General features: G+C 44.8%; 1 protein-coding gene across 1 annotated transcript in view; it reads right to left on the minus strand.

Moving 5' to 3' along the window:
* RASGEF1C (RasGEF domain family member 1C) overlaps positions 1-23618 on the minus strand; it is a 63793-nt gene extending 40175 nt beyond the window's left edge. The window contains exons 1-3 of the mRNA XM_084832424.1: positions 23439-23618; positions 18385-18507; positions 14794-14931 (exon numbers count right to left, since the gene is read on the minus strand). Of these exons, the coding sequence (XP_084688550.1) occupies positions 14794-14931; positions 18385-18507; positions 23439-23618 (441 nt within the window). The remainder of the gene's footprint in view (positions 1-14793; positions 14932-18384; positions 18508-23438) is intronic.
* Between the last annotated feature and the right edge of the window lie 517 nt (positions 23619-24135).

Genomic DNA, 24135 nt, shown 5'->3' on the forward strand with positions numbered 1-24135 from the left:
CAAACTATTCTAGAATATCCATTCAGCTTAATTATAGCTCCACCCTAAACTCAATCCTTTGGCTCTACCACAAGTCTGGCATCCAGCCAGAGCATGTGAGCATCTGTGCTAAATGTCAGCTCAGCCCACTGACCACAATATAGGTTCCACATGTGTCAACACTGAGGCAGGAGAAAAAATCAGCAGCAATTGTCTTTCCCTTCTTATTTGGCGCTGGAGGTGGGGGAAGGGTTGCTGCAAGGTATGGCCCTCTTTTTTACTGTAGTGCGGGGGGGGGGAGCAGAATATGTTGCAGAAGAAGCACAAGCTTAATATTACTTTCCCTAATCTGAACTAGTTACTTGTGAAAGACTGTACTTATTAAAATAGATGATAAAGCCAATCCTATTAATATCCACACACACACACATCCCAATCCTATTCATATCCACACACACACACATCCCAATCCTATTCATATCCACACACACAAATCAATATTCCAGTTTCAAATATTTGTATTTATAAAGGCCCCTGCAATGTTGGCTTCACAATCACAACCATTTTTGAAGTATATACTGCTTATTGTGTTCATCTGTTTCAGAGAGATACAGAAAAGTAAATGTTGCAAGGGTAAATGCTGCATACGTTCAAGGAATGAACATATATACCAGCAATACCAGTTGTTATTATCACCTCTCTGAAATTAATCTCTGTAACAGATATTGACCATAATCAGTTCCTCCAATTGTAATTGGTGGTATACCACCCCATGGTAACCTTACTACTGTGTGTGTCAGGTATATTAAAGATGCCCTCAGTTATGGATCTGGGAGCATAATTGTGACCAATGAAGAAACACATCACAGGTAGTATAGTGTTAAGTCACCTGTAGTGGAATGTTGTTATGGGGCATCTCTACACCAGCCTAAAATCCTGCATTTAAAACGGGGCTTTCTGCTTCTGTTTTAAATGCAGGATCACAATGACTCCCTTTTTCATGTGCTTCCTTTCCCCCCTCCCCTATGCCCCTCTTTCTCCCCATATCTGAGTCTTCCATTATCTTTCATTGATCTCGCTCCTCTTCTTGCTGCTTTAACTCTTTTGAGGAGGGAACTGAAGTGGAACACAATGGGGTAATTTGATAGCTCATTATCTGTGATCTATTTAAAAATGGAGAAAAGGGCATTTAGCGCAGAAGACGCCCTGGAGGGTCACGGCGTCATGTAAAGAGCCCGCAAACGTCCATGAAGGAGCAATCTTGATCGCAGGATAAAAGCTCCATGTGACGAAAGCCATGATGTTGGTCTGGTGCAGCAGTTGGTACATTCCATCCCAAGTACTTATTTTCTGAAGAAGCAAAATGTAAGAAAACTGCAGTCCTAAACACAATTAATTGGAACTACTGAAATCAATATGCCTTCCTAGATGTGTTGACTAACAGAGTATAAGGATTGGGTAGGAACCCTGTTCTGACTAGACTGATTGTTGATTAAAAAAATATTACAGTATTTTCTTGCAGGTAACATTTTAGGAGGTTTAATGACAATTATAGTTATCTAGACTAAAGAAAGAAGTGAAATATTTGTGGTTTGGAAATAACCCCGTCTACATTGTTAGTATCAAAAGATGAGCGTGCACACATGCACACACACGTACACTGTTTTCAACTCCTCCATATGTAGTCACCTTCCTGTCAAAGGGAACCACTCTGATCTGCCTTCTAGTTTTGTTTTTCCGCCATCTGCAATGTGTTACATAATGCTAGTAACACACCTATTGTTGCTAGCCTGCAATGGAAGTCCATGTCAGAGAAGATGCAGAACTGAGAATATTTACCATGCCAACAGCACAATCCCATACATATCTATTAAGAACTTAGCCTCATTTATTTCAGTGAGACTTATTCCCTGGTAACTGCATCTAGGATTGCAGTTTAAATGCTAATTTGAAATAGTGCTGATAAGGGGATTTGCATCATGGCAGCATGCTAATCATCTTTTGTATTTAGGTTAAGCCAATAGCAGAATCTGAACTGTATTTAAAAAAGAAACGGAATGGACCTTCTTCTTGGCCTATAAAGATAGGGCTGTAAATTATGGGAGGGACTGTCTTGAGGGATTATTTAATAAAGGCCTGGCTATGAACATTTACAGCCTCTATTAACCATAAGGTTTTGAAGGGCATTTAACAAGGTTTGACAGTTTGAGGGGAAAGTGCTGATAAGAGAACTCTCGCCTGGATCTCTGCTTCAAACAACTATGCTTTGAGCCTCCTGCTAATCTGGACAGAAGCCACTGTAGAGTAGTGAAGTTTGCAGCAAGGAAGTTGACAGCTGGGTCAATACAACTAGTGAGGCAGGTCAGAGACACACAGAGCATCCGTGGTCTATGTCGTACAGCCACACACTGGGTATACCGCAGTAGACATTATGTAGCTATGCATTGCTGATCGTCTGGGTGACTGGAAAAGAATGACTGTGGAGAACACATCACTCTGGCAAGAAGAGGCAATGGAGCTGGCAAGCATCAGAGCTCAGCTTGAAGTTATGTCCACAAGGCAATTTCCCTACTGGAAACATGGTGAAGACTCCTATTCACCCACAAGGCTAGGAAGCACTTACCCGTAAAGACAGCTTGTCATGAGCGGAGCTCTCCACAAGAGCAGCAAGTAACCTACATTTGAGTTGCTAGGTCCAGCTCAAAAATCCTTTCTAGTAATTTGTTCCATCTAGGGCTCCTCTCCCCTGAGTTGGCTCAGGGGAAAGGGAACATCTGTCCTCCTCACTTCCCTCAGGTTGGATTGTGTGGCTGTATCCAGGTAGGCCAAATTAAGACACTGGGTGGGTCCTTTTCATAACTGGGGAAAAGAGGTCTTATCATAGAAAAAAAACACTTAGGGATATTATTGTATGAAGTGGTATATAAGTACTAATAAATAAATGAAGTGCACGCCCACAGAAGATGGAGACATGGCTACATAATATCGCCCATGAATAGGCAAAAACAAAGGTATAATCTTAAAGGTGCACAAGGATTCTTTTTTACATTAAGAAAGCTCACAAAAGTTAATGCTGGAGTACTGTGGCTAAGCACAACCATTCTATATTTAACAGATGTAATGTATATTCTTGCATATTTTTCCATCTTCCTTGTCCAACTAGTAACACCAGGGCCGGCCTATCATGAGGCAAACTGAGGTGCCCACATTAGGCGGTGGAGCAGCAAATTGCACCACTTCCCCCCGCCCCCGCCTCTCCAGCGGGTGGTCTGAAGAGCTCTGCCAGCCGCTCTCCTGCCATGGCATTTGCCACAGTAAGAGAGTGGCTGGTGGGGCTCTCTGCAGCAGCTGCCCACCCTATTTCCCTTGCATTGCATGGCCCTCCGCTCGGCTTTGGTGCTGCAGGGTTCCAGCAAGCCAGCTGAGCTCTCGCAAGACCAGGCCAGGAAGCGGTGTGCAAAACATGTTCTCACCTCAGGTGGCGAGACACCTTGGGCCAGGGCTGATAACATCCAAATGACCATACAGTTTTAATCTGTAATATTTGTTTAAAAACACACAACAAACCTTTGCTGGTACATATCTGAAAAAGTCACATGGAATCCTATTCCTTTTAAAAACATCTAGTATGGAAACCAAATAGTAATATTACTTTAATATTTAACCGAAACATTTCACTCTTGAGCAGAAACACATTAAGGAAGATGGCAAGCCGCAGCAGGTGGCTTAGGAATTCAGATTTTAATTAAGCCTTCTCTTTCAAAATGCAAATCACAACTCTTGGCAAAAGAAATGCTTCTCAGTATGCTACATACCTTTGTAAACACTGCAAGGAGTCTCGAGAAACTGGGTGGAAAAAGGATGGGAGAATACTGCTGGAAGGAAATCATCCCAAAGTCCTCTCAGTGAGGGAGATAATGGATCTGATGACCTTAGAACTCTTTGCACATTAGATTTGGTCTGCACTTTTTTCTTCAAACAAGCACAAACCCCACTGTGGACGAAACAGTGGCTCTTTCATGTTTCACTTTCAAAAGATAACTGCATAAATAGGACCTTATAAGTTATTCCTTCAATTAATTGCTGATTTTGATCAGGGAGACTGGCTTGTAATTTGGGAGGGGGCCTCACCACCAACTAATATAGGCTGTGTCTATGCAGAACTCCATCCCAGGCTGTTTCTCCAGTTAAAGGCAGTGGGAGCATAGTCTAAATGTTGACAAATTCTTGAACCAAATTCTCTCCATGGAGCAAATAAGCAGATATGTTTTTACTCATAAGTAGGGGTGGCTGAGAATTTCTCCCCGAATCTTCAGGAGGCTGAGCGCCATTGCAAAAAAAAAACTAAAGTAAAAAAACAAATAAACACTCGTGATAGGCTACGTAACGATTTACGTAGCCTATCACAGCTAGATTTCCAAAGTCAGCCGTGATAGGCTACGTAAATCGTCACGTAGCCTATCACGGGTGACTTTGCGGGGGGGGGGGGAAGCGCGTACACAAATAGCGGCGCCCATGGGGCGCCGCCATCTGCATTCCTTAGTTTGGCACGTCTAGTCTACATAAAGATTTACGTAGACTACAGTGAAAATAAGGGCACGCTATTTGCGTTGCCCTTATTTTCACCGTAGTCTACGTAAATCTTTACGTAGACTAGACGTGCCAAAATAAGGAACGCAAATGGCGGCGCCCCATGGGCGCCGCCATTTGCATACGTGCTTCCCCCCCCCAAAGTCAGCCGTGATAGGCTACGTGACGATTTACGTAGCCTATCATGGCGGACTTTGGAAATCTAGCCGTGATAGGCTACTAGGGGTAGACGAAAGTCACTTACCTGTCCTCCAAGTTTTTCGCGGTGGGGGGGAGGCGCTTCGCTGCTCCCCCCACGAAGTTCAGGCCGGGGGGGGGAGGCTTCCCGCCTCGCCCGGCCGAAATTCAGGCCGGGGGGGAGGCTTCCCACCTCACCCGGCCAAAATTCAGGCCGGGGAGGAGGCGCCTCGCCTCACCCGGCCGCGAACTAAAAAGTTTTTTTTTAAAAAAAACATGCCCCCGTGATAGGCTACGTGACGATTAACGTAGCCTATCACGGCTAGATCTGCAAAGTCAGCCGTGATAGGCTACGTTAATCGTCACGTAGCCTATCACAGGTGACTTAAAAAAGAAAAGAGCGCGTACGCTAATGGCGGCCCCCATAGGGAGCCGCCATTCCCGTTCCTTATTTGGTCGCTGTAGTCTACGTAAATCTTTACGTAGACTACAGCGACCAAATAAGGAACGGGAATGGCGGCTCCCTATGGGGTCCGCCATTATCCGTACGCGCTTTTTTTTTTTAAAGAAACCCATGATAGGCTACGTGACGATTTACGTAGCCTATCACGGCTGACTTTGCAAATCTAGCCGTGATAGGCTACGTTTATCGTCACGTAGCCTATCACGGGGGTGTTTTTGTTTTTTTTTCTTTGATTGGAATGGTGGCGGCGGCGGCAGCTGGTCGAAAGACCAGCTGCCGCTCCCGCCCCGCATGAAGACCCGCCGAACCGCCGGCCGGACCCGCCGCCAGGAGAGACATTCGCCAAAGGTAAGTCCCGTCCCGGGGGGGGGGTGCGGGGTGCGGGGGGGTGCGGAGAATTTCTCCCCGAAACTTGTTTGGGGGGCCGAACACGTTGGCACTCGGCCCCCCGAAGTTTCGGGGAGAAATTCTCCGCCATCCCTATAGGCTACGTAAATCGTCACGTAGCCTGTCACAGGGTCTTTTTTTTTTACTTTTTGTTTCGCGGCCAGGGAGACGGGGCGCTTCTCCCCGGCCTGAATTTCGGCTGGGCGAGGCAGGGCGCCTCCCCCCCCGGCCTGAATTTCGGCCGGGCGAGGCGGGACGCCTCCCCCCCTCGCCTGAACTTCGGGGGGAGAAGCGAAGCACCTCCCCCCCACCGCGAAGCCAAGCTGCGAAAAGGTAAGTGACTTTCGTACATCCCTACTCGTAAGTCTTCCACCCTGCTTCAGTATGAAATACACAAAATGCTTGAATTAAATATTTTGAACTAAGTGTTCATGTTTTTTATCCGGGTTTCTTTCCTCTCAAATAACTCCCAGCTGATATGTTTTTGGCAGCTTGGACATTTTGCTCCTTTTGATCTCTAACAATTATCCCTGTATCCTCTCTTTGTTCAGATTGCCAGATACTGGAGTAAACTTGTTTAACAGTTGGCAGCCATGGCCATCTGGAAACACAAAAAAGCACCCACAGAGGAAGCTCTTTTTCTGAGATGTCCAGCCTCTTATATTCAAATATAAACCACTCTCCAGCCATATGGACTGCCTGATGATCAACCAAATAGATAAGGAGAGGCTTGCTGCAGGCACTCAATGTATTTTTAAAGAACTTGTACCCAACAGCAATACTTCCTTCCACCATCACCACTGATATCCACCCAAGCTTAGAGATGGTTCAGACCTAATGCCAACCCACACCATTACGTGAAGAAGCAATGAGGAGCCTTGGGTTCATGAGTTTTCTCTTCTCTCCCCATCCTCCTCCCCTCACATTCTCTCATGTGTATTGATTCCCCTCCATTGATCCTGGTTTGAGGCAAACTATAGGCTCTCATTTCAAACAAAGCAGGTTCAGAAACCATCATTTAATATTTGCCATGGCTTGGTAATCCATTGAGTCAGGCGGGCTAGAGAGAAACCAGAAGAAACCAGTGCAGACACAGTGCTGGCTTCCTGCAAGTTTATGGCTTATAAACAAGAAGTTGAGAAATGTGCCTCCTTCTTTTCCTCTTTGACTTGCCCCCTTCCTTCCTTTGTCTCAAATATTCACAAATGTTTGCTTCAGGTGGGGGAAGCACCCAGGAAAAGGGTTAAACCTAACTCACTCCCTGACAGTTCAGCCCCTCCATAGAAGGCAATTGTAAATAATTTAAACAGACAGAGATGCATTCACACATCTCAGTTATCATGTGTATTCTGGCCCCAAGATTTCACATTACATGTGCACCAGTACACGTCATGGTTAACATAAACCGATATTTAGCCATGTTTGCAAACTCACTTCAAACCATGGTTTCAATCTGTGGTTTTCATGGGAACCTTATGTGCATTAACCATGGTTTGTGCAGGTACACAGTGAACAAAAAGCCATGATTAAACAAAGAAGGGGGGTGGGGAAAGAATTCAAACTGGAAAAGCAACTACGGAGGCAGGAAAAGCATGCATTCCTGAAGGTTGGTTCCTGATTTGCAAACCATGGGCTGCCGGCAGCCAGTATTTACACCTTAAAAGGCCCTACAAGAACTGTAGATAATGTAAATATTACTTCTGGTGTTTTAATATTGTTATACCCAGAAGAAGAATAGGAAAGCCAGATCCATATCTATCATCCAAGGTTTTTCTTTCTTTTAAGCAAGGTGGGATCTTCATGACAATGGAATGAGAAGCATGTTGTAGTATTATCCAGATTTTCATGGAATCAACTTTAGTCTGATGAAGCAAGAAAAGCCAAGCGTACTGTACCTTAAAAATCTGCTTTTCATGGGTCACACAGCGCTTGAAAGCAACATACTTCTGGGTTGGGTGGGGGAGTAGAACTGAACATCAGGACACTGGCAGGTGCTGCTCAACCAAAGAGAGAAATCTGTTTCCCACCCCTGTCCAGTCTCCCCCCGGCTACCCCATTATTACCCCCAACAGCATCTGATAGATCCCCATGACAGCATCCCACCAGTGCAATTTCGCCCCATTCCAGCCAACAGCCAGGGAGCTAGCGCTCCTTTTCCAGGGAGAAAATACAGCAATCTAGCTGCTTCATCCATTCTCAGGCTGCAGCCGCTATTGCCTGCTTTCCCCCCATTGAGAATCAGTTGCACCCTTTTCCCATTGAGAAAATTGGAGCCGCGCTGTTTCAAGTACTAGCTATCTAGCGTGAGGAGATGGGCAGCAGTGGGAGCCTGCAGCCCCGGTATTTCACTTTATACATATAGTGATACAGTGAAAACTAAAGGATGCAGGCAAGGGAGGAGAGGAGGCCAGCAGAGGCAGCAGCAGTAGCACTAGCAGAAAGAGGCAACTCCAGCCAGCCCTCTCCCTCTGTGCAGAGAAGTAGAGAAAGTAACACAAGCATCAGAGAAGTGCATAATCATGGCTCTCAACAGGGAGAAACTGGGAAATGGAGGCCAGTCAGTCCCACTGGTGAAAAGTAGGGGTGCACGAAAGTCACTTACCTGGTCTCGCAGCTTTTCGCGGTGGGGGGGAGGCGCTTCGCTGCTCTCCCCGCGAAGTTCAGGCCGGGGGGGAGAGGCTTCCCGCCTCGCCCGGCCGAAATTCAGGCTGGGGGGGAGGCTTCCCGCCCCGCCCAGCCGAAATTCAGGCCGGGGAGGAGGCGCCTCGCCTCGCCCGGCCGCGAAATAAAAAGTTAAAAAAAAAAAACGCCCCCGTGATAGGCTACGTGACGATTAACGTAGCCTATCACAGCTAGATCTGCAAAGTCAGCCGTGATAGGCTATGTTAATCGTCACGTAGCCTATCACGGGTGACTTTAAAAAAAAAAAGCGCGTACGGCTAATGGCGGCCCCCATAGGGGGCCGCCATTCGCGTTCCTTATTTGGTCGCTGTAGTCTACGTAAATCTTTACGTAGACTACGGCAAAAATAAGGGCAACGCAAATAGTGTTGCCCTTATTTTCGCCGTAGTCTACGTAATCTTTACGTAGACTACAGCGACCAAATAAGGAACGCGAATGGCGGCTCCCTATGGGGGCCGCCATTTGCGTACGCGCTTTTTTTTTTTTAAAGTCACCCGTGATAGGCTACGTGACGATTAACATAGCCTATCACGGCTGACTTTGCAGATCTAGCCGTGATAGGCTACGTAAATCGTTACGTAGCCTATCACGGGGCTTTTTTTTTTTTTTACTTTTCTTTTGAAGTTCGCGGCCGGGAAGACGGGGCGCTTCTCCCCGGCCTGAATTTCGGCCGGGCGAGGCGGGAAGCCTCCCCCCCCCGGCCTGAACTTCGGGGGGAGAAGCGAAGCGCCTCCCCCCACCACGAAGCAAGCTGCGAGACCAGGTAAGTGACTTTCGTACATCCCTACATATTAGCTGAAGAACAAATTGCGTTTTCCTAGAAACAAAAAAATTAGCAGGTAAGGCTGCAATTCTATACCTGGGAGTAGGCCCAATGAAATCATTTGGACTTTCTTTTGAGTAGACATGCAAAGGATTGAACTGTAAGGCTGCAGGCCTAGGCACATGTACCTAGGAGTAGGGCCCATTCACCACTGTGGGACCTACTTCTGAGTAAACATGTATAAGACTGTGCTGTAAGTCCTAGCAAAATGCAGTACCTTCAAAACCAGAGGGTGACCTTGAGGGAAGACATCTGGACTGAGGGGGAAAGGTACACATTTATTACATAATCAAACAACAGATCCAAAGTTTGGGATCGGTGAAAGGAAGGCCCTTTTCAGTTCTACTGTATGAACAGCATCCCAACTAGGGATGTCAGAGAATTCCACGACGGATCTCGGTGAGGCCGAATGCCAGTGCATTCGGCCCCCCGAAATCCATCGCAGAACGGTCTGCTACCCCCCGCCCCCCGCGGACCCCCCCCCGGGACAAGACATACCTGGGGCGGATGTTTCGGACAGCGGCGGCTCCGGCGGCAGCTTTGGCGGCGGCAGCTGGTCTTCCGACTGGCTGCCGCCGCTGCCATTTGCAGTCTGTGTGGGTTCCCCCCCCCCATAGATGTGATAGGCTACGTAAAGACTTACGTAGCCTATCACGTCTGGGTAAAAAAAAAAAAGAATGCATATGCAAATGGTGGCGGCTATGGCCGCCGCCATTTGCGTTCCTTATTTTTCGCCATCTTAGTCTACGTAAATATTACTAAGACGAAGACAAGAAAGGGTAAAGTAAATAGTGCCCAGTACGCTATTTGTGTTCCTCTTTCTTCCTTCATCTTAGTCTACGTAAATATTTACATAGACTAAGACAGAGAAAAATAAGGAACGCAAATGGTGGCGGCCGTAGGCGCCGCCATTTGCGTACACTTTTTTCTTTTTTTTAACCCAGAGCCCTCCACGGCCGGAAATCCGGCTGCAGACGGCCCTGGCCTGGGCCTGGCTGGCTGCTCCATGGAGCCGACGCGGAGCACAGCCGGCCATCGAGGATTCCGGAGGGGAGGACCGGATCGCCTCCCCCCCGTCGAGGATTCCGGGGGGAGGAATGGAACGCCCCCCCACACCATGAACAGAATCCGCAAAAAGGTAAGTCACTTTCGTACATCCCTAATCCCAATAGAGTCTTCACCCCAAGCCATCAAGGAGTGTTTATGGCAGCAAATTTGGTGGCAGCAGCCCCACCCTGCAAAAATGGCCGTGGGCCCCCACCTGTAATGTACATATATATTTCTTTTACTGGGATGGGAAGACAGCTAGAGCTAAAAGTGCTTACAGGAGAGGAGTTACCTCTTTTTCATCCTGTGAAAACAGTGGTAGTAACAGAAAGAGGAGTCAGTGAGAGCCAGGGCAGAGCAGTGCATAAAGAAAACTGGATGTGAGCTGGGTTCAAGTCCTACCTCTGCTATGGACTCATTGTGTGGCTTTTGGCAAGCCTTTGCTCTTCATCTGCAAAATGGAAATAAAAATTACTTACCTTGCAGAGCTGTTTTAAGAACAAATAAAAATAGTAACGTGCTTTGCAATTTTAAGAAATAATTGCTATATAAATGATTCATAGGATTCCACCTTATTAAGGAGTTCTTAATAATGAAATTTTCTGTGTAGCCTCATTAACTGCCAGCCGAACCAGTTCAGCGGTGCCAATCATCCTATAGCCACATCAGGGTCTCAAAATCCAGACGGCCATCCTGCAGCCAATGGAATTGAATTTCCCTCTGTTCCCATGGTTACCCCAGAGTGATTAAAGAGATGCAAATCAACGTTTGGCTTTTTTGTCATCGTTCTTATGAGTTCTGTGCCATTATCGATTCTGCACTTTCCGAATTAACTTCAGTGTCAAACACACAGGAATGTCAAATCTCAAGAGCAGCCCATCTGCATAACCATGCTGCCCTTTCTTCATCCCACTGCTGCTTCTACTAGGGCAACACTAGGTAAGTCAGTGGGTGGAGGGTTTCGATGGAGATAAGCAGGCAAAAAAATAGGTGGGTGGGAGAAGGTTGGATGAAAACTGGACCCTCTTGCACCCAATGACATTGTTGCACCCCAGTGACCATCACAGGAGCTCCAAGAAAAAACTGGTACACCATCCAGGCAGGGAGGGGGGATCTTCACAACAACAGAATGAGAAGCGCGTTGGAGTATTACCCGGATTTTCATGGAATCGGCTTTGGTCCGTCAGGGACACAGGAAGGAAGATAAGGGGAGTGTAGTGTACCTTTAACATCTGGCTTTCAAAGTTTGAAAGGAACATACTTCCGGGTGGGGTGCAGGGAGTAGAACTGAATGTCATCAAACTGGCAGGGGCTGCTCAACCAGTGAGAGAGACTTGTTTCACACCCCTCTCCAGGCCCCCTCTTCTACTACATTATGGAGAGCAACTAGTTTTCCCTGTCTGTGCAGATTTCCCTGAAGAAACTGAAATCCCCAGTTCCCCAGTGCAGCATATGAAGGTTTCTGAGAGTTCTCCCCCACCCCAATTTCCCTGCACCCCGCAATCTGCTGCAGTTATTGCTCCCGCCCCGCTTTTCCCCATGTGTGCACTTCTGCCCATTGCTTCCAACCCCCCTTCCAACCCCCCCCTTTCTCCTTCTCCCTGCTTTCAATGAGAAGCTCCCATAAACCCAAAAGATCATTACTGCGATAAAGTGATAAAGCAGAGAAGGGACTTTACATAACAACAGAGAAACTAATGAACATCAAAGAAAACAACATCTTAATAGCGATTCAAGACAGCATTGGAGAAGCGAAAGAGCACTTTAGGGCGAGTTAGTAAAGTTAGCGTTTAACCCTTTCACTGCAGGGGAACGAGATTTATTTCTTACTTCTGAATAACATGCATAGAAATGGGGGGGTATGTTAAAGATTAAAAGCAGGCTAGCTAAGGTGAATGAGTGTCTCCACTACTGAGGTAATATGAGGGGTTGCTGCTGCGCTCCTGGGGATTTTCTCAATGGGAAAAACTACTTCCACTGGGGAAACAAGAGGCAATGGGGCCTCCCACCCCCTTGACCACATCACTGCCAGGTCACAGAGGCACACGCAGGATGTAATGCAATGGGGTGGGGAGGACATGGCACACTGTGGTAAATCCGCCAGGGAGCCACTTTCAGTAAAAAAGTGAAGTCAAAAGAGTTTCAGAAAATGCAGCTTTTCAAGAAGGAAGCGGCTGGTTGATAGCAGACTAGTGATGACATCATCTGTGACAAAGGAATTCAGACTTCTTTAATTTTGCACTAAATTGCTTATTAAGACAGCCCTGAGGCCTGATTGGGCTCAAAATCAACCCAAGCTATTTTCCAAGTTTAGGGAGAAACGGTTCAGTTTTCTGAGCCTAGTTCGGAACAGTTCAGTTTTCCGAGCCTAGTTTTACAAGCCTGACCAGGGAAGTTCACCCCATTGTTACAATTATATGGGCTGGGATACACCTAGAACAAAGCAACTAGTTCCATGTGGCCACAGGAGCTTTGGGCTTGTGTTTCTTGAACAGCAGTCTCTCATGCTGCATGGCAAACCACTTGTGAAACTGAAGAGAGTTTTGAATGCAGTTTGTGATATGGCATGGGTAATCTTCTGTTCCACAAAAACAAAAAACACCCCTTCTTGCTGAACATGTCCAAGTGCTTGGGCGCAATGAAAGTAGCTCTTTGGATCCTGGCCATGCCCTTGGCCCCAATCAGAACATAGCTCCCATGTGTTCCAGCTTGTTATTTAGAATCTGTGTCACTTTTAAGCTCCTCCTCCTTGAAAGCTGCACAGCTCAGTTTCCACTATTTGCTACCTGACTGATTAGAATGAATCTAAAATGATTCTGGCCTCCACTGGCAGCTTCATGGTTGCTTCAAATGCTTATAACCTAAAAAGTTAACATGCCACAAAACGAGCTAAAGTCTGGGACCACTGATTCTGCAATCTTTCATGTAAAACATGGGAGTATTTGTCAACCTGAATTAAATGAGAGAGCCAGTGTGGTGTAGTGGCAAGAGTGTTGGACTGGGATCCGGGAGATCCGGGTTCTAGTCCCCACTCAGCTATGGAAGCTCACTGGGTGACTTTGGGCCAATCACATACTCTCAGCCCAACCTACCTCACAGGGTTGTTGTTGTAAGGATAAAATGGAGGGGAGGATAATGTAAGCTGCCTTGGGTTCCTTGCAAGAGGAAAAAAGGCAGGATATAAATGCAATAAAAAATAATAAATAAATGTGATGTGCGTGCACAAGGGTTTTCCAGGATTTCTGGTTATTCATAATGAAAAACCAGTAAGGTCAAAACAATGAGGTCTGGCTTTGCTAACCAAAATGGCAAAGTAAAGAAGGATAAAAAGGGGAGCATATGAGAAATTACAAAAGGAAGTAAAAAAGAGCAGAACCAGGTGTTCACAGAGGGCAGGATCCGATGGGGTGCTTATGCCCTTGCCGATTCTTTTCTGCTCCACTGATTCCCTTCTGCAAGCGAGGGATCCCACCAATTCCACTGTGCAAGCAGGACCCACCATTTATGCAAGATCTAGTGCTTCCTAGGGGGAGCCCTAAAATGGGTGGAAACACTCATTTCTGGAAGGAGGCAGATTGGCGAAGCTCCCTTATGCGAGCTCCAACGACCTGCCTCATTTTAGAAATGAGTGTTTCCACTTGTTTCGAGTTGCCCCAGAAGGACTAAATTGCCACTGCACAATTTCTACCCATAGGTTCTAGTTCCACCCCCTTAAGCCACAGAGAACAAGGCTGATCCATCTTCTGCGTGACAGTCACTATAATGCCTCCCCTTAATCTTCTCCAGGTTCAAGATACCCGGCTCTTTCAATCTCTCCTCCCACAACTTGGTTTCCGGAACTTCCACCATCCTGATCATCTTCCTCTGGACATGCTCCAAAAGTTTCCCTGCATTAAAATAAAGCCTATCAAGTAGAAAATTAGCATAAAACAGTGAGAGGGCTGGCCCAGAACCTTTCTTCCCGATGTGCTCACTGTTGCTTGCAGGGTATCTTTACATAGCGAATAACCAAAAAATGGTACTGTCCACTCTACCATGACAGTGTCCTACTATTGCATCCTTGTGCATGTGTAGACTTGACTAAGAAGAAGCAACTGGAAAGCAGAAAGCACCTTCTCTAAAATTAACTTTATTTCTGTATTTCCCCAATAAAAATGATTTTCCTGCAAAATGAGCTGGAACAGCCTTTAAAATCTATGACCCAAGCCTGAGATTTTCAGTGGGACTTGAGAGATGGCCACATCAACAATGACTGATAACCATTGCTTAAGGCACACAAGAGAGCGGTGCTTTCTAGGGTGCAGAATTACGTGATCTAGAAACATTTATTTTTAAAATGGAACTTTTTATTTCCAGTTTTTCAAATTCTACACAAATATGTTGGGTCACTTGCGTGAATTTGTAGTTGCCAAGCATGACCAGGCAACTGCTTTCTTACATGCTAGCTGACAGATAAAACAGAACATTATTTGGTGGAAATAAAAAGAAAAGGCCTGACCCATTTTCAGAAAAAGTAATTTGGAATTTGATTAGAGAAGAATTTGGGACCAGCAGTGAAGGTCATTGTTAATGACAAAAAACTGACTGAGCAACTCTTGGTGATGCAAATTCTCAAAATGTGTTTAAATGTACCACCCTCACTCACCTCATCACATGGAGCTATCCTTTGGATAATGTCTTTCAAACAACCAATCATCTTTTCTTCCTGGAAATCATATGGAAATGTTTCTGTCCATTCCGTCAATAACTGTAGAATTTTGGGCCCAAATTTCCTGATCCGTGCCTGAAATTAGAAATAAAATATTAATGGATGGCTATCAGCAGGAAAATTCACAGTTAAATATGTATTTTCTCTCTCTCTCTCTCTCTCTCTATAAATAAATAATGCATTTCCTCTAAAAATATGTACCTCTAAGGGTACAATCATATGTATGTTTAGGCAGAAAAAAGTCCTACAACTCCCAGCATTCCCCAGTCAGCATGGCTGACTGGGAAATGCTGGGAGTTATAGGACTTTTTTCTGTCTAAACATACATAATTGCTCCCTAAATGTATTTTCTCTCCAAATATACATTTTAAAATGCCTTTTGATACTTTTTTGAACCCAGAACTGCATTGGAACATTTGGAGGGTGTGAAATCAGATAGTTAGTTATGTTCGAACTGCATATTAGCCCAGGAAGTGTGGTTAGTGTGAACTGGAGTTTGCCATGACTGAATTTCTCACACATCCCTATCTTAGATATTCCTAACGTCTGGTTGTATCTTCTTCCATTTTGTACAGCTACAATGTATTCTGAAACTGTTTATTTCTGAACCTAACAAGATCATTGCTGCAGTAAATCACTTCAATTTCCCCCGTTCTCTGCTTCTAATACACTTGGAGTCAGAACATCTGTACAGTATTTCATAGCAGGATATGCCAGTTTCTAAATATTTTAGGAGCAATATAAGCAACCTATTTTGAAACAGCACATGCATTCAGTATTTTAATAGAAACCCTGGATGAGAATGGAGAGCTTTCTTGCTTTAGCCTCTGGACTAAATGCACCCTCTAATCAAACAAAATTATATTGTGTGCATTGAAGCTTCCTGCTTTTTCCACAAAACTGGTCAAAATGCCTATTTTAGCATTTGGCCAAAACAGGTTTTAAAGCAGTGCAACTTTCATATACAGTAGTCAAAAGCCTGTGAAAATGTCGTGTGTGCTACTGAGGTGGTGGTGTCAGCGGGTCCTACATTCCCTCCCACTATTACCCTTGTCCCTCCTCTTACTCCTTTGTCCATTCAGGACTGATGAAGACTTGGTTAGGAGAGAGAAGCATTGACAATACATTTCATGTGCCTTTGCTCCCCACTCTCCCAAATTAGGTCCTGGCTGGTGGACACAGGTCTGCTGTTTCTGTATCCCTATGTGCATAGTATGACAGAGCATGTCAAAGAGGGAGAATATCTGTGACTAGCTATTTAGTAGTAAATGCCTTCCTTATGAAGGATTGTATACTGCAAGGATCTCTGGAGAGGTGCAGGATGACTCTGGGTGCCCTAAGAGTCTTTAGTCACTGACAGCAAAGCAAAGGCCCTTGGTCTGCATTGACAGTGAAGGGCAGGTTCTATCCTCACTACTATGTGCAGCATGCCTATGGAAAGATAAGTTATCAGACTGCATATTTTGTGTGAGGCCTTGCTGGAATAAACCTGGAATAAACTTGTGCCCTGCCCTTTGGACCCCACTTGCTGAAAATCAAGCCTTCTCCCATCTGCACACCCCTTCTTGGTCACACTAGAGTGACAAAATGTTTTGGTGGGTAGCTAATGAAAAAAAAAAATCTTGAAATAGCCACATATCTGACTGAGTCATCCTATAAGTTTGTAATTCATATGCTCATACATTTTTAATGTTTATTTATTTAATTTTAATTATTGTTATATCTTATCAATTTTTTTTAAAGTGCATATATATGTATTTGTAAGCGGAGCGGGAGGTAAATGAGGGATGGAGGGGGAGAGGAAATATGGATTGTTCATGTATAAAACGCTGACAATCTTTCAATAAAATGTTAGCAAGAACAAGGAAAAAATTAACATCACAATCTGGTGTTGGTTATACGAATATTTCTGGGTACATTTAGTGCTTAACTATGGACTATTTTTACAAGATTTGAAAGCTGAGCCAATGCTGTACACTATCACTCTTAGTGCCGGTCTTTATCTTCAGTAACAGAATTGCCATATGAGGGATGAATAATCTTCTCCCTTCCACCACTCTCGGCTTTAAAAATAAATGTATCTGCCATCCAAGCACTGCTGACATTCTAATGGAAGATGTGGCAGTGGTAGATGGGCTAATATGTTCTAACCTAGCTTCCAGAATGTGTTTGTACATTTTTTTGAAGCACTACCTTGGCACCTACAGAAACAGAAGATGTGAAGAGAAGTACTTTGGGGTGTCCATGCTGTGTCCTCCATAATTCAACAGGGGGAGTAGGTATTGCTGAAAACCTTAATAGTGCATCCTATAATATTAAGGTTGAATGGAAAAAGGAAGTAAGACAATAGCAACATGATTTTCCTTCATTGTGTTAGGCAATCATAACCTAACAAAGACACGAACACATTTTTGTATGTGCTGGATATAAAGCAGTGTTTCCCAGTAGATATATATATATATACCATACAGGCATTGGAACGTTAATGGGCAATTGCATTCTGCTACGGAGAGTTGACAGGAATAAGAAAACCTGAAGAGAGTGGTTAGAAACTGTACCTAAGGCAAAGAGGAAATGCATTAAGCAAAACAGAGAGATAGTGCTGCACTGACATCTGCTCTTGACAGTGTATAGTTTAAATCCTACGTCCTGGCACCCTGAAGGTTTCAGCAGAGCCTTCAAGAAATGAAGGGAAATCACCTGGGAAAATTGAGACAGGCTGGAAAAAGAAGGTAGAAGGGAATTTGAAGTGACTGCTACACCCGGTGCCTGGAGCTTTGCTCTGGGGCACTGATGTTATATTAGAATGCAACTATGCCACACACACAGCGTCAACAATTACCTTCCACCCCCCAAGAGAATGGATGCACACAGATGGCAAGGAATCAAAAGGGGAATCAGAGAGAGAAAGAGAGTGTAAAATCAGAAGCTTTCTCCAGTCTACTCTGTGTCCTGGCTAAGGCTGGGCTCTCGGGGAAGCAGCCAGTCAATCAGGCCCTCATGTAGGCTCTGACAGAAAGAAGCTACATCTGGCAAGGCCAGGGTCATGTTCAGTCAGTAAACAAAAGCACAGCAAGGCAGAGACTCCTGGCACCTCAGACAGTGCGCTGCAGGAGCTTTACACTGGGGTTGCTCCTCATGGAAAGATCTGCTGTTCCAGCAAGGAACAAGCAAAACTGAGGGCTTCAGTAGGCCAGTCAGCAGGGTCTCCCAGAAGCTGCAGCCTTAAAGTGGCCACGCTCCTTTCTGTGGTCTTAAACTCCTACATGGCTGAGTGATCTAAGTGGCTTTAGGACAGTCATTCTTGGAGGCTGTGATCGATAAGAGTCCTTGGGTGTGGGGGATGTGTCAGGGGTTCCTGAGGGCCCTCCCTGGAGTATGGTGACCAGTATCTCCTAGGGCTCAGAGTCCTCTTTTGGATGATGCTGAGCCTCCAGACCTGGGGCCATGACATTCTAGCACTGTCATCCCTTTGCAAATGCTAATCAGCTATCCCCAACAAACCCTTCTACCACCAAAAGTACTAACCTTATCCAGCACTGGGTCATCCAGTTGTTGCTGCTCGATGCACTTGTGACAAACCCTGGACAGAAGCTCATGAGGCTCAATGAAGAGTCTTGAGCTCAGCAGGAATGTAAAGATATAGGCCTTCTGGGAAAGAGAAACAGGCAATAGTATCTGATGATAACTGGACAGGAAGGGAAGTATGTTAGATAATTTCTCAAATGAAGCCCATGGCAAGGCTGTGCAAGGCAGAGAGCCTTCCGATGACTTATACTGAAAGGGGGTACAGCCTTACACATGTACAAGATATATAGCTTTACTATAATCACTGCTGTCCATGCTGCATGTGTCATAAGAATGCAATAAGAGCCCTGCTGGATCAGACTAGTACACCCTTTCTCAGAGTGGCCACAAGAAGGACATGAGCCACGGTCATTCTTCAGAAACTGGTATTCAGAAGCACGCTGCCTCTGATTCTGGCATTAGTATGTAGCGACCATGACTAGTAGCCATTGACTGCCTTATTCTCCCAAGTTATTTAAGCTGGTCACCACATCTTGTGACAGCAAGTTCCATGGTGCTCTGTGAATAATGGTTTATTTATTTATTTATTCATTCATTTATTCATTCATTTCATTTCTATACCGCCCAATAGCCGAAGCTCTCTGGGCGGTTCACAAAAATTAAAAACAAACCGCACACAATAAAACAATTTAAAATATATAGAACATTAAAACCACAATATAACAATACAACCACAATAAAACCTAGCAGCAGTGCAGGAGTTTAAAATACAGATTTAAAACAGCAAAGCTAAAAGTTTAGAAAGCTAAAATGCTAAAATGCCTGGGAAAATAAAAAGGTCTTCACCTGGCGCCGAAAGGAATACAATGTAGGTGCCAGGCGAACCTCACTAGGGAGCTCATTCCACAGCCGGGGTGCCACAGCAGAAAAAGCCCTCCTCCTAGTAGCCACTCGCTTCACTTCCTTTGGCAGGGGCTCACGGAGGAGGGCCACTGAGGATGATCTTAAGGCCCGGGCAGGCACATATGGGAGGAGGCAATCCTTCAGGTAACCTGGCCCCAAGCCGTTAAGGGCTTTAAATGTTAATACCAGCACTTTGAATCGGGCCTGGAAATGGACTGGCAGCCAGTGCAGCTGAAAAAGTACTGTCATAATATGAGCTCGCTGGCCAGTCCCTGTTAACAATCTTGCTGCCCTATTTTGGACCAGCTGAAGTTTCTGGACCGTTTTCAAAGGCAGCCCCACGTATAACACATTGCAGTAATCCAGACGAGAAGTTATCAGAGCATGGATAACTGTAGCTAGGCTATCTCTGTCCAGATAAGGGCGTAGTTGGTATACCAGCCTAAGCTGATAAAAAGTGCTCTGTGCCACTGAGTTCACCTGTGCCTCAAGTGGCAGTTCTGGATCCAAGAGCACCTCCAAACTACAAACGTGATCCTTTAGGGGGAGTACAACCCCCTCCAGAACAGGTTGAATATCACCTAGCCGGGCAGACGAACCACCCACTAAGAGTACCTCCGTCTTGTCTGGATTGAGTTTCAGTCCAGTTTATTTATAAACCAAAATAAAATGGTTTATTTTGTTTGACCTGAATGTCCTGCTAATCACCTTCATTGGATGACTTTGGGTTCTAGAACTATGAAAGAGGGGGGAAAAGTTATCTCTAGTGGCTTCCTCCACATCCCACAGCCCCAAATGTTGTAACCTTTCCATGTAGGGGAGTTACTCCAGCCACAGGATCATTTTGGTTGTCCTTTTCTGCACCCTTTCCAGCTCTACAATATCCTTTTTGAGATGCACCAACCAGAATTGTACACAGTATTTGAAGTGAGGTTGCATGTAGGTTTGTATAAAGTTATGTATAGGAACACAGCCTATGTGTTTGCATTAAATATATTCGAAAGTGGTTAAGGCTGCAATCCTGTACAGTGGAGATCGCCAACCTGGTGCCCTTCAACTCCGGTCACATCCAGCCAGCATACCCAATAGTCAGGAATCCTGGGACCTGTAGTCTAAAACATCTGGAGGGCACCATGCTGGAGAAGGCTGCTATACACACTCACTTAGCAGTATGTCCCATTGAACTCAGTGGGATTTACTTTCAAGTAAACATAAGTAGAACTGAGCTGTTAACCATGTAACTTTTGCTGATTTATGCCCATGAGGACAAAGTCGATATCACTACAGCCAATGGAACTGCACCTATGCAAAATGAGCAGCAGTCATCACAGCCAGCCTCTTAATATCATCATATTAACTGTGTGATATGGAGAAAAAATGATAAGAATGAACATCTTCTTCATAACCAACAAACAGGCATACAAATTAAATAACTTTGTCAGATTTGTAGAGATGCCATTTTTTCACACTTTGTTCACAGGGCAAAAGTAAGCTATACATATATAAAACAATGAATATACAATAGATACATATCTTGTTCATGCATGCAGGTCCATGTTCATGTGTGCAGGCTGCCAAAGATGTCAAAATTTGCTGAACTTTACATTTACTGGCTTTGCATTAGTTTGGCCAGCACATTTATCTCCAGTCTGCACTGTCAAGCTTTTTAAAAATAGCCACTCTTTTCATGAGTTAAGGCTGCAAACTTGATTGCTCACTTCCTTTAAAGTAAACAATTGTTTCCAAGCCAATGTTTTTAGGGCTGAGGGCTACAGAAACTCACTAATGACTTACTTTAAGCCTACTAGATGTGTTAACAAAAGCCAGGTTTTGGAGCTACTTAAAATTAAAGAGATATCATCAGCATATTGATGATACCACAGGCCAGATGTCTGGGTACCCTTCCCTGGTGCTTTCACATAGATACTAAACAGTATATGGGACAAGATGGAGCCCTGTGGGACACCTTAGGCTAATGGTGATGGAATCAAGCAATATCTTCAGAGACCTGCTCTTTAGGCAGGACTGCAACCACCATAAAATGATCTGCCTAACCCCAACCAAGAAAAGTGATCCAGAATAATACCATGTTCAATAGTACTGAAAGCTGATGAGAGGTCCAGAAGAAACATGGGCATCCCCACCCTACCCAGTTTCCAGCTTAGGTCATCCACCTGGGCGACTAAGGGTGCCTCAGTTCCAAAACTGGGTTAGAAACCAGGCTGAGCTGGATACAGATTAAGCACCATCATCCATAAAAACCTGGAGGTGAGTCACACATTCAAACAGCTTGCTCAGAAATAGTTTATTGAATACTGGTCCATAGCTGTCCAACATATAGTGGTCCAAATAGGCTTTTCCCCCAAATAAAGGTCTAACCACTGCTTCTTTGAACCATGACCTCTTTCAAAGAGGCATTATTTTCCCTCCCACAGTTGCTTTATTCAGGCTTGATGGATAAGGATCAAGAGTACAAGTGTTCACACCCTCAGGCTTCGTAAGCTGAAAAGAATGCATAGCAGGACAAGCGGCTGCCATAAGTACATCAATGTGGAGTCCAGGCTGTGACTTTATCTGCAAAGTGTCTTCCAAATTGGTCACAGTGGGCTAGTGAGTGAATATCTGTCTCCTCCCAGCAACCAAGACACTCAGTTTGGCCTAGCCCTGCTGGCCATGATTCACCATGAGTTTATGTCCTGGCACTTCAAAGCCACAAAGCCTTGACAGGCTCAGGAACCTGAGAGCATCATATCAACTGCCTGGGCAATTTTCCCATTCAAGAAGTTGGCCAGCCACAGTTACAGAAAAATCCCCTAGAGCCACTAGAGCCATTCATCCAGTATTGAACCATTCTAATAGGCCTAAACCAGGGAGCAGTCTGTCCAATACAAGGGAAGTACAGTATGTTTCCTCACCCCCAGATGACTATCAATCCTATGCAGTACAAACTACCAAATTAAAGGTATATCCTACATACTGAGAAATACCCTGGCTGTCGTGGAGACCATGAAACCTTGAGCCACCCCAGACAAGGGACTCTCAGCATAAATCTTGAAGTCCCCCCAAAATTAACAGCGTAGGAGATATCAACACCACTCCTGAAACGACTCCTGTCAGCTCAGGCATGGAGACTGTTAGGCACTGGAGCAGATGGTACACCAAGAGAATCCCAATTCTGTCTTGTACTCCCAACATAAGGTACAAACAGTCAAAATGTTGGACAAGGTACCGATTATCTGTATGGGCTCTCTTTAAGGATGTTATGTCATGCTATATTCTGAAGAATTCTTATGCCCTGTTACAAACTGGTTTTCTGCTTTGACTAAGGCAGCGATGGGCAACCAGTGGCCCTCCAGATGTTTTTCCTACAATTCCCACCATGCCTCAATATTGGCTATGTTGGTTAGGGCTGATGGGAGTTGTAGGCAAAAATATCTGGAGGGCTGCAAGTTGCCCATCCCAGGACTAAGGGAATGGCTCTCATTCAGATAGGCTAGAAGAATATCATCAGCTGTTGGATGTTTAGCTAATTTACTACCTGTTGTCTCATAAGAACATAAGAACAGCCATGCTGGATCAGGCCAAGGGTCCATCTAGTCCAGCATTCTGTTCACACAGTGGCCCACCAGCTGTCGACCAGGAACCCATAAGTAGGGCATGACTGCAACAGCATCCTCCCGCCCATGTTCCCCAGCAACTGGAGTACATAGGCTCACTGCCTCTGATACTGGAGGTAGCACATATCCATCAAGACTAGTAGAAAGCACTACTCTCTGCTTTCTGTTCTTTAACCACTTACTGATCCATAAGAGGGAGCTCTCTTGGCAGCACCTTCCTTTAGTTTAGGTCTGTGTCTCCTGGGGACAAGGCACTATTTTTAAAGTGCTCCATCCGGGGCTACACCACCAGTTTGTCACCATGAACTTTGTGTCTTATAATCTTATTTAAAAGCTTAAGAGTCACAAGCAATGCACTTGTCTCACAGAACTTTCCACAGAATAACAGGACTTAGAGCAATGTGAAAATATTACACTCTCCTTTAATTGTTTGAAAAGAAACCTCTTTAATTTAAAAAAATGCAGACTGTTTGCAAAAAGTGATGATCCAGTTCATCAAAGTGAAGTAGCAGCTTACATTAAGAAAGGACTTACCTCAGGGTAGTAGTCAGCTGTAGGTATAAGATGTTGGATTAAAGCATCGAGAGATGCTGAAGTAAGGTTTCCATCTTGAAAGATCAGCCCTCCTTCATCATCTTCTTTGGATGGATGGAGATGATGAGGGCTGAAGCCACAGGGAGTAAACATGCTGGTAGAGCTCAACGTTTGGGGCATGCCGTTCTGTAACAAAGGCAGAGCAAGATCTTAATGTAAAAAGAGATCAATCGGAGCTATGACCACAAACGGTAACATTGCCTGACAGTGAATGAAGCTAAGGAAAGATCTGTATTTGCAAAACCTCCCAGGATACATTTGGAAGTGGAGCTGGCTTTTTCCTCATCTGCTGTAGGAATCTAGCTGCCTGAGTTTAGTTCTGAACATAAGGAGAAAAAATGGGCTTGGGAGGAGATGGCTATTAAGGGTAGCAAATTCCCTCCTTTCCTCACTATGTATTTCTACTCAGAGCATTAGAATATGTTCAGATTTGGTGATGTCAAGACCATGTTAAAAACTCAATTCCCTCTCTTGGTGTAGATCCTACAGATTATTGTATAAATTGAAAGATGCCAGGATCGGATTGCTATTTATTTATTACTTATTTACTGGCAACTAAGAACACTCAAATATAAGCTAAAATACAAAATTATAATTAGAACACAGAAGTAAATCAGTCCAAAATGCATAAATAAAA

This window comes from Heloderma suspectum, chromosome 2 (genome assembly GCF_057233095.1).
Source record: "Heloderma suspectum isolate Gila_16-S chromosome 2, 16-S_ref, whole genome shotgun sequence".
Classification (NCBI taxonomy): domain Eukaryota; kingdom Metazoa; phylum Chordata; class Lepidosauria; order Squamata; family Helodermatidae; genus Heloderma; species Heloderma suspectum.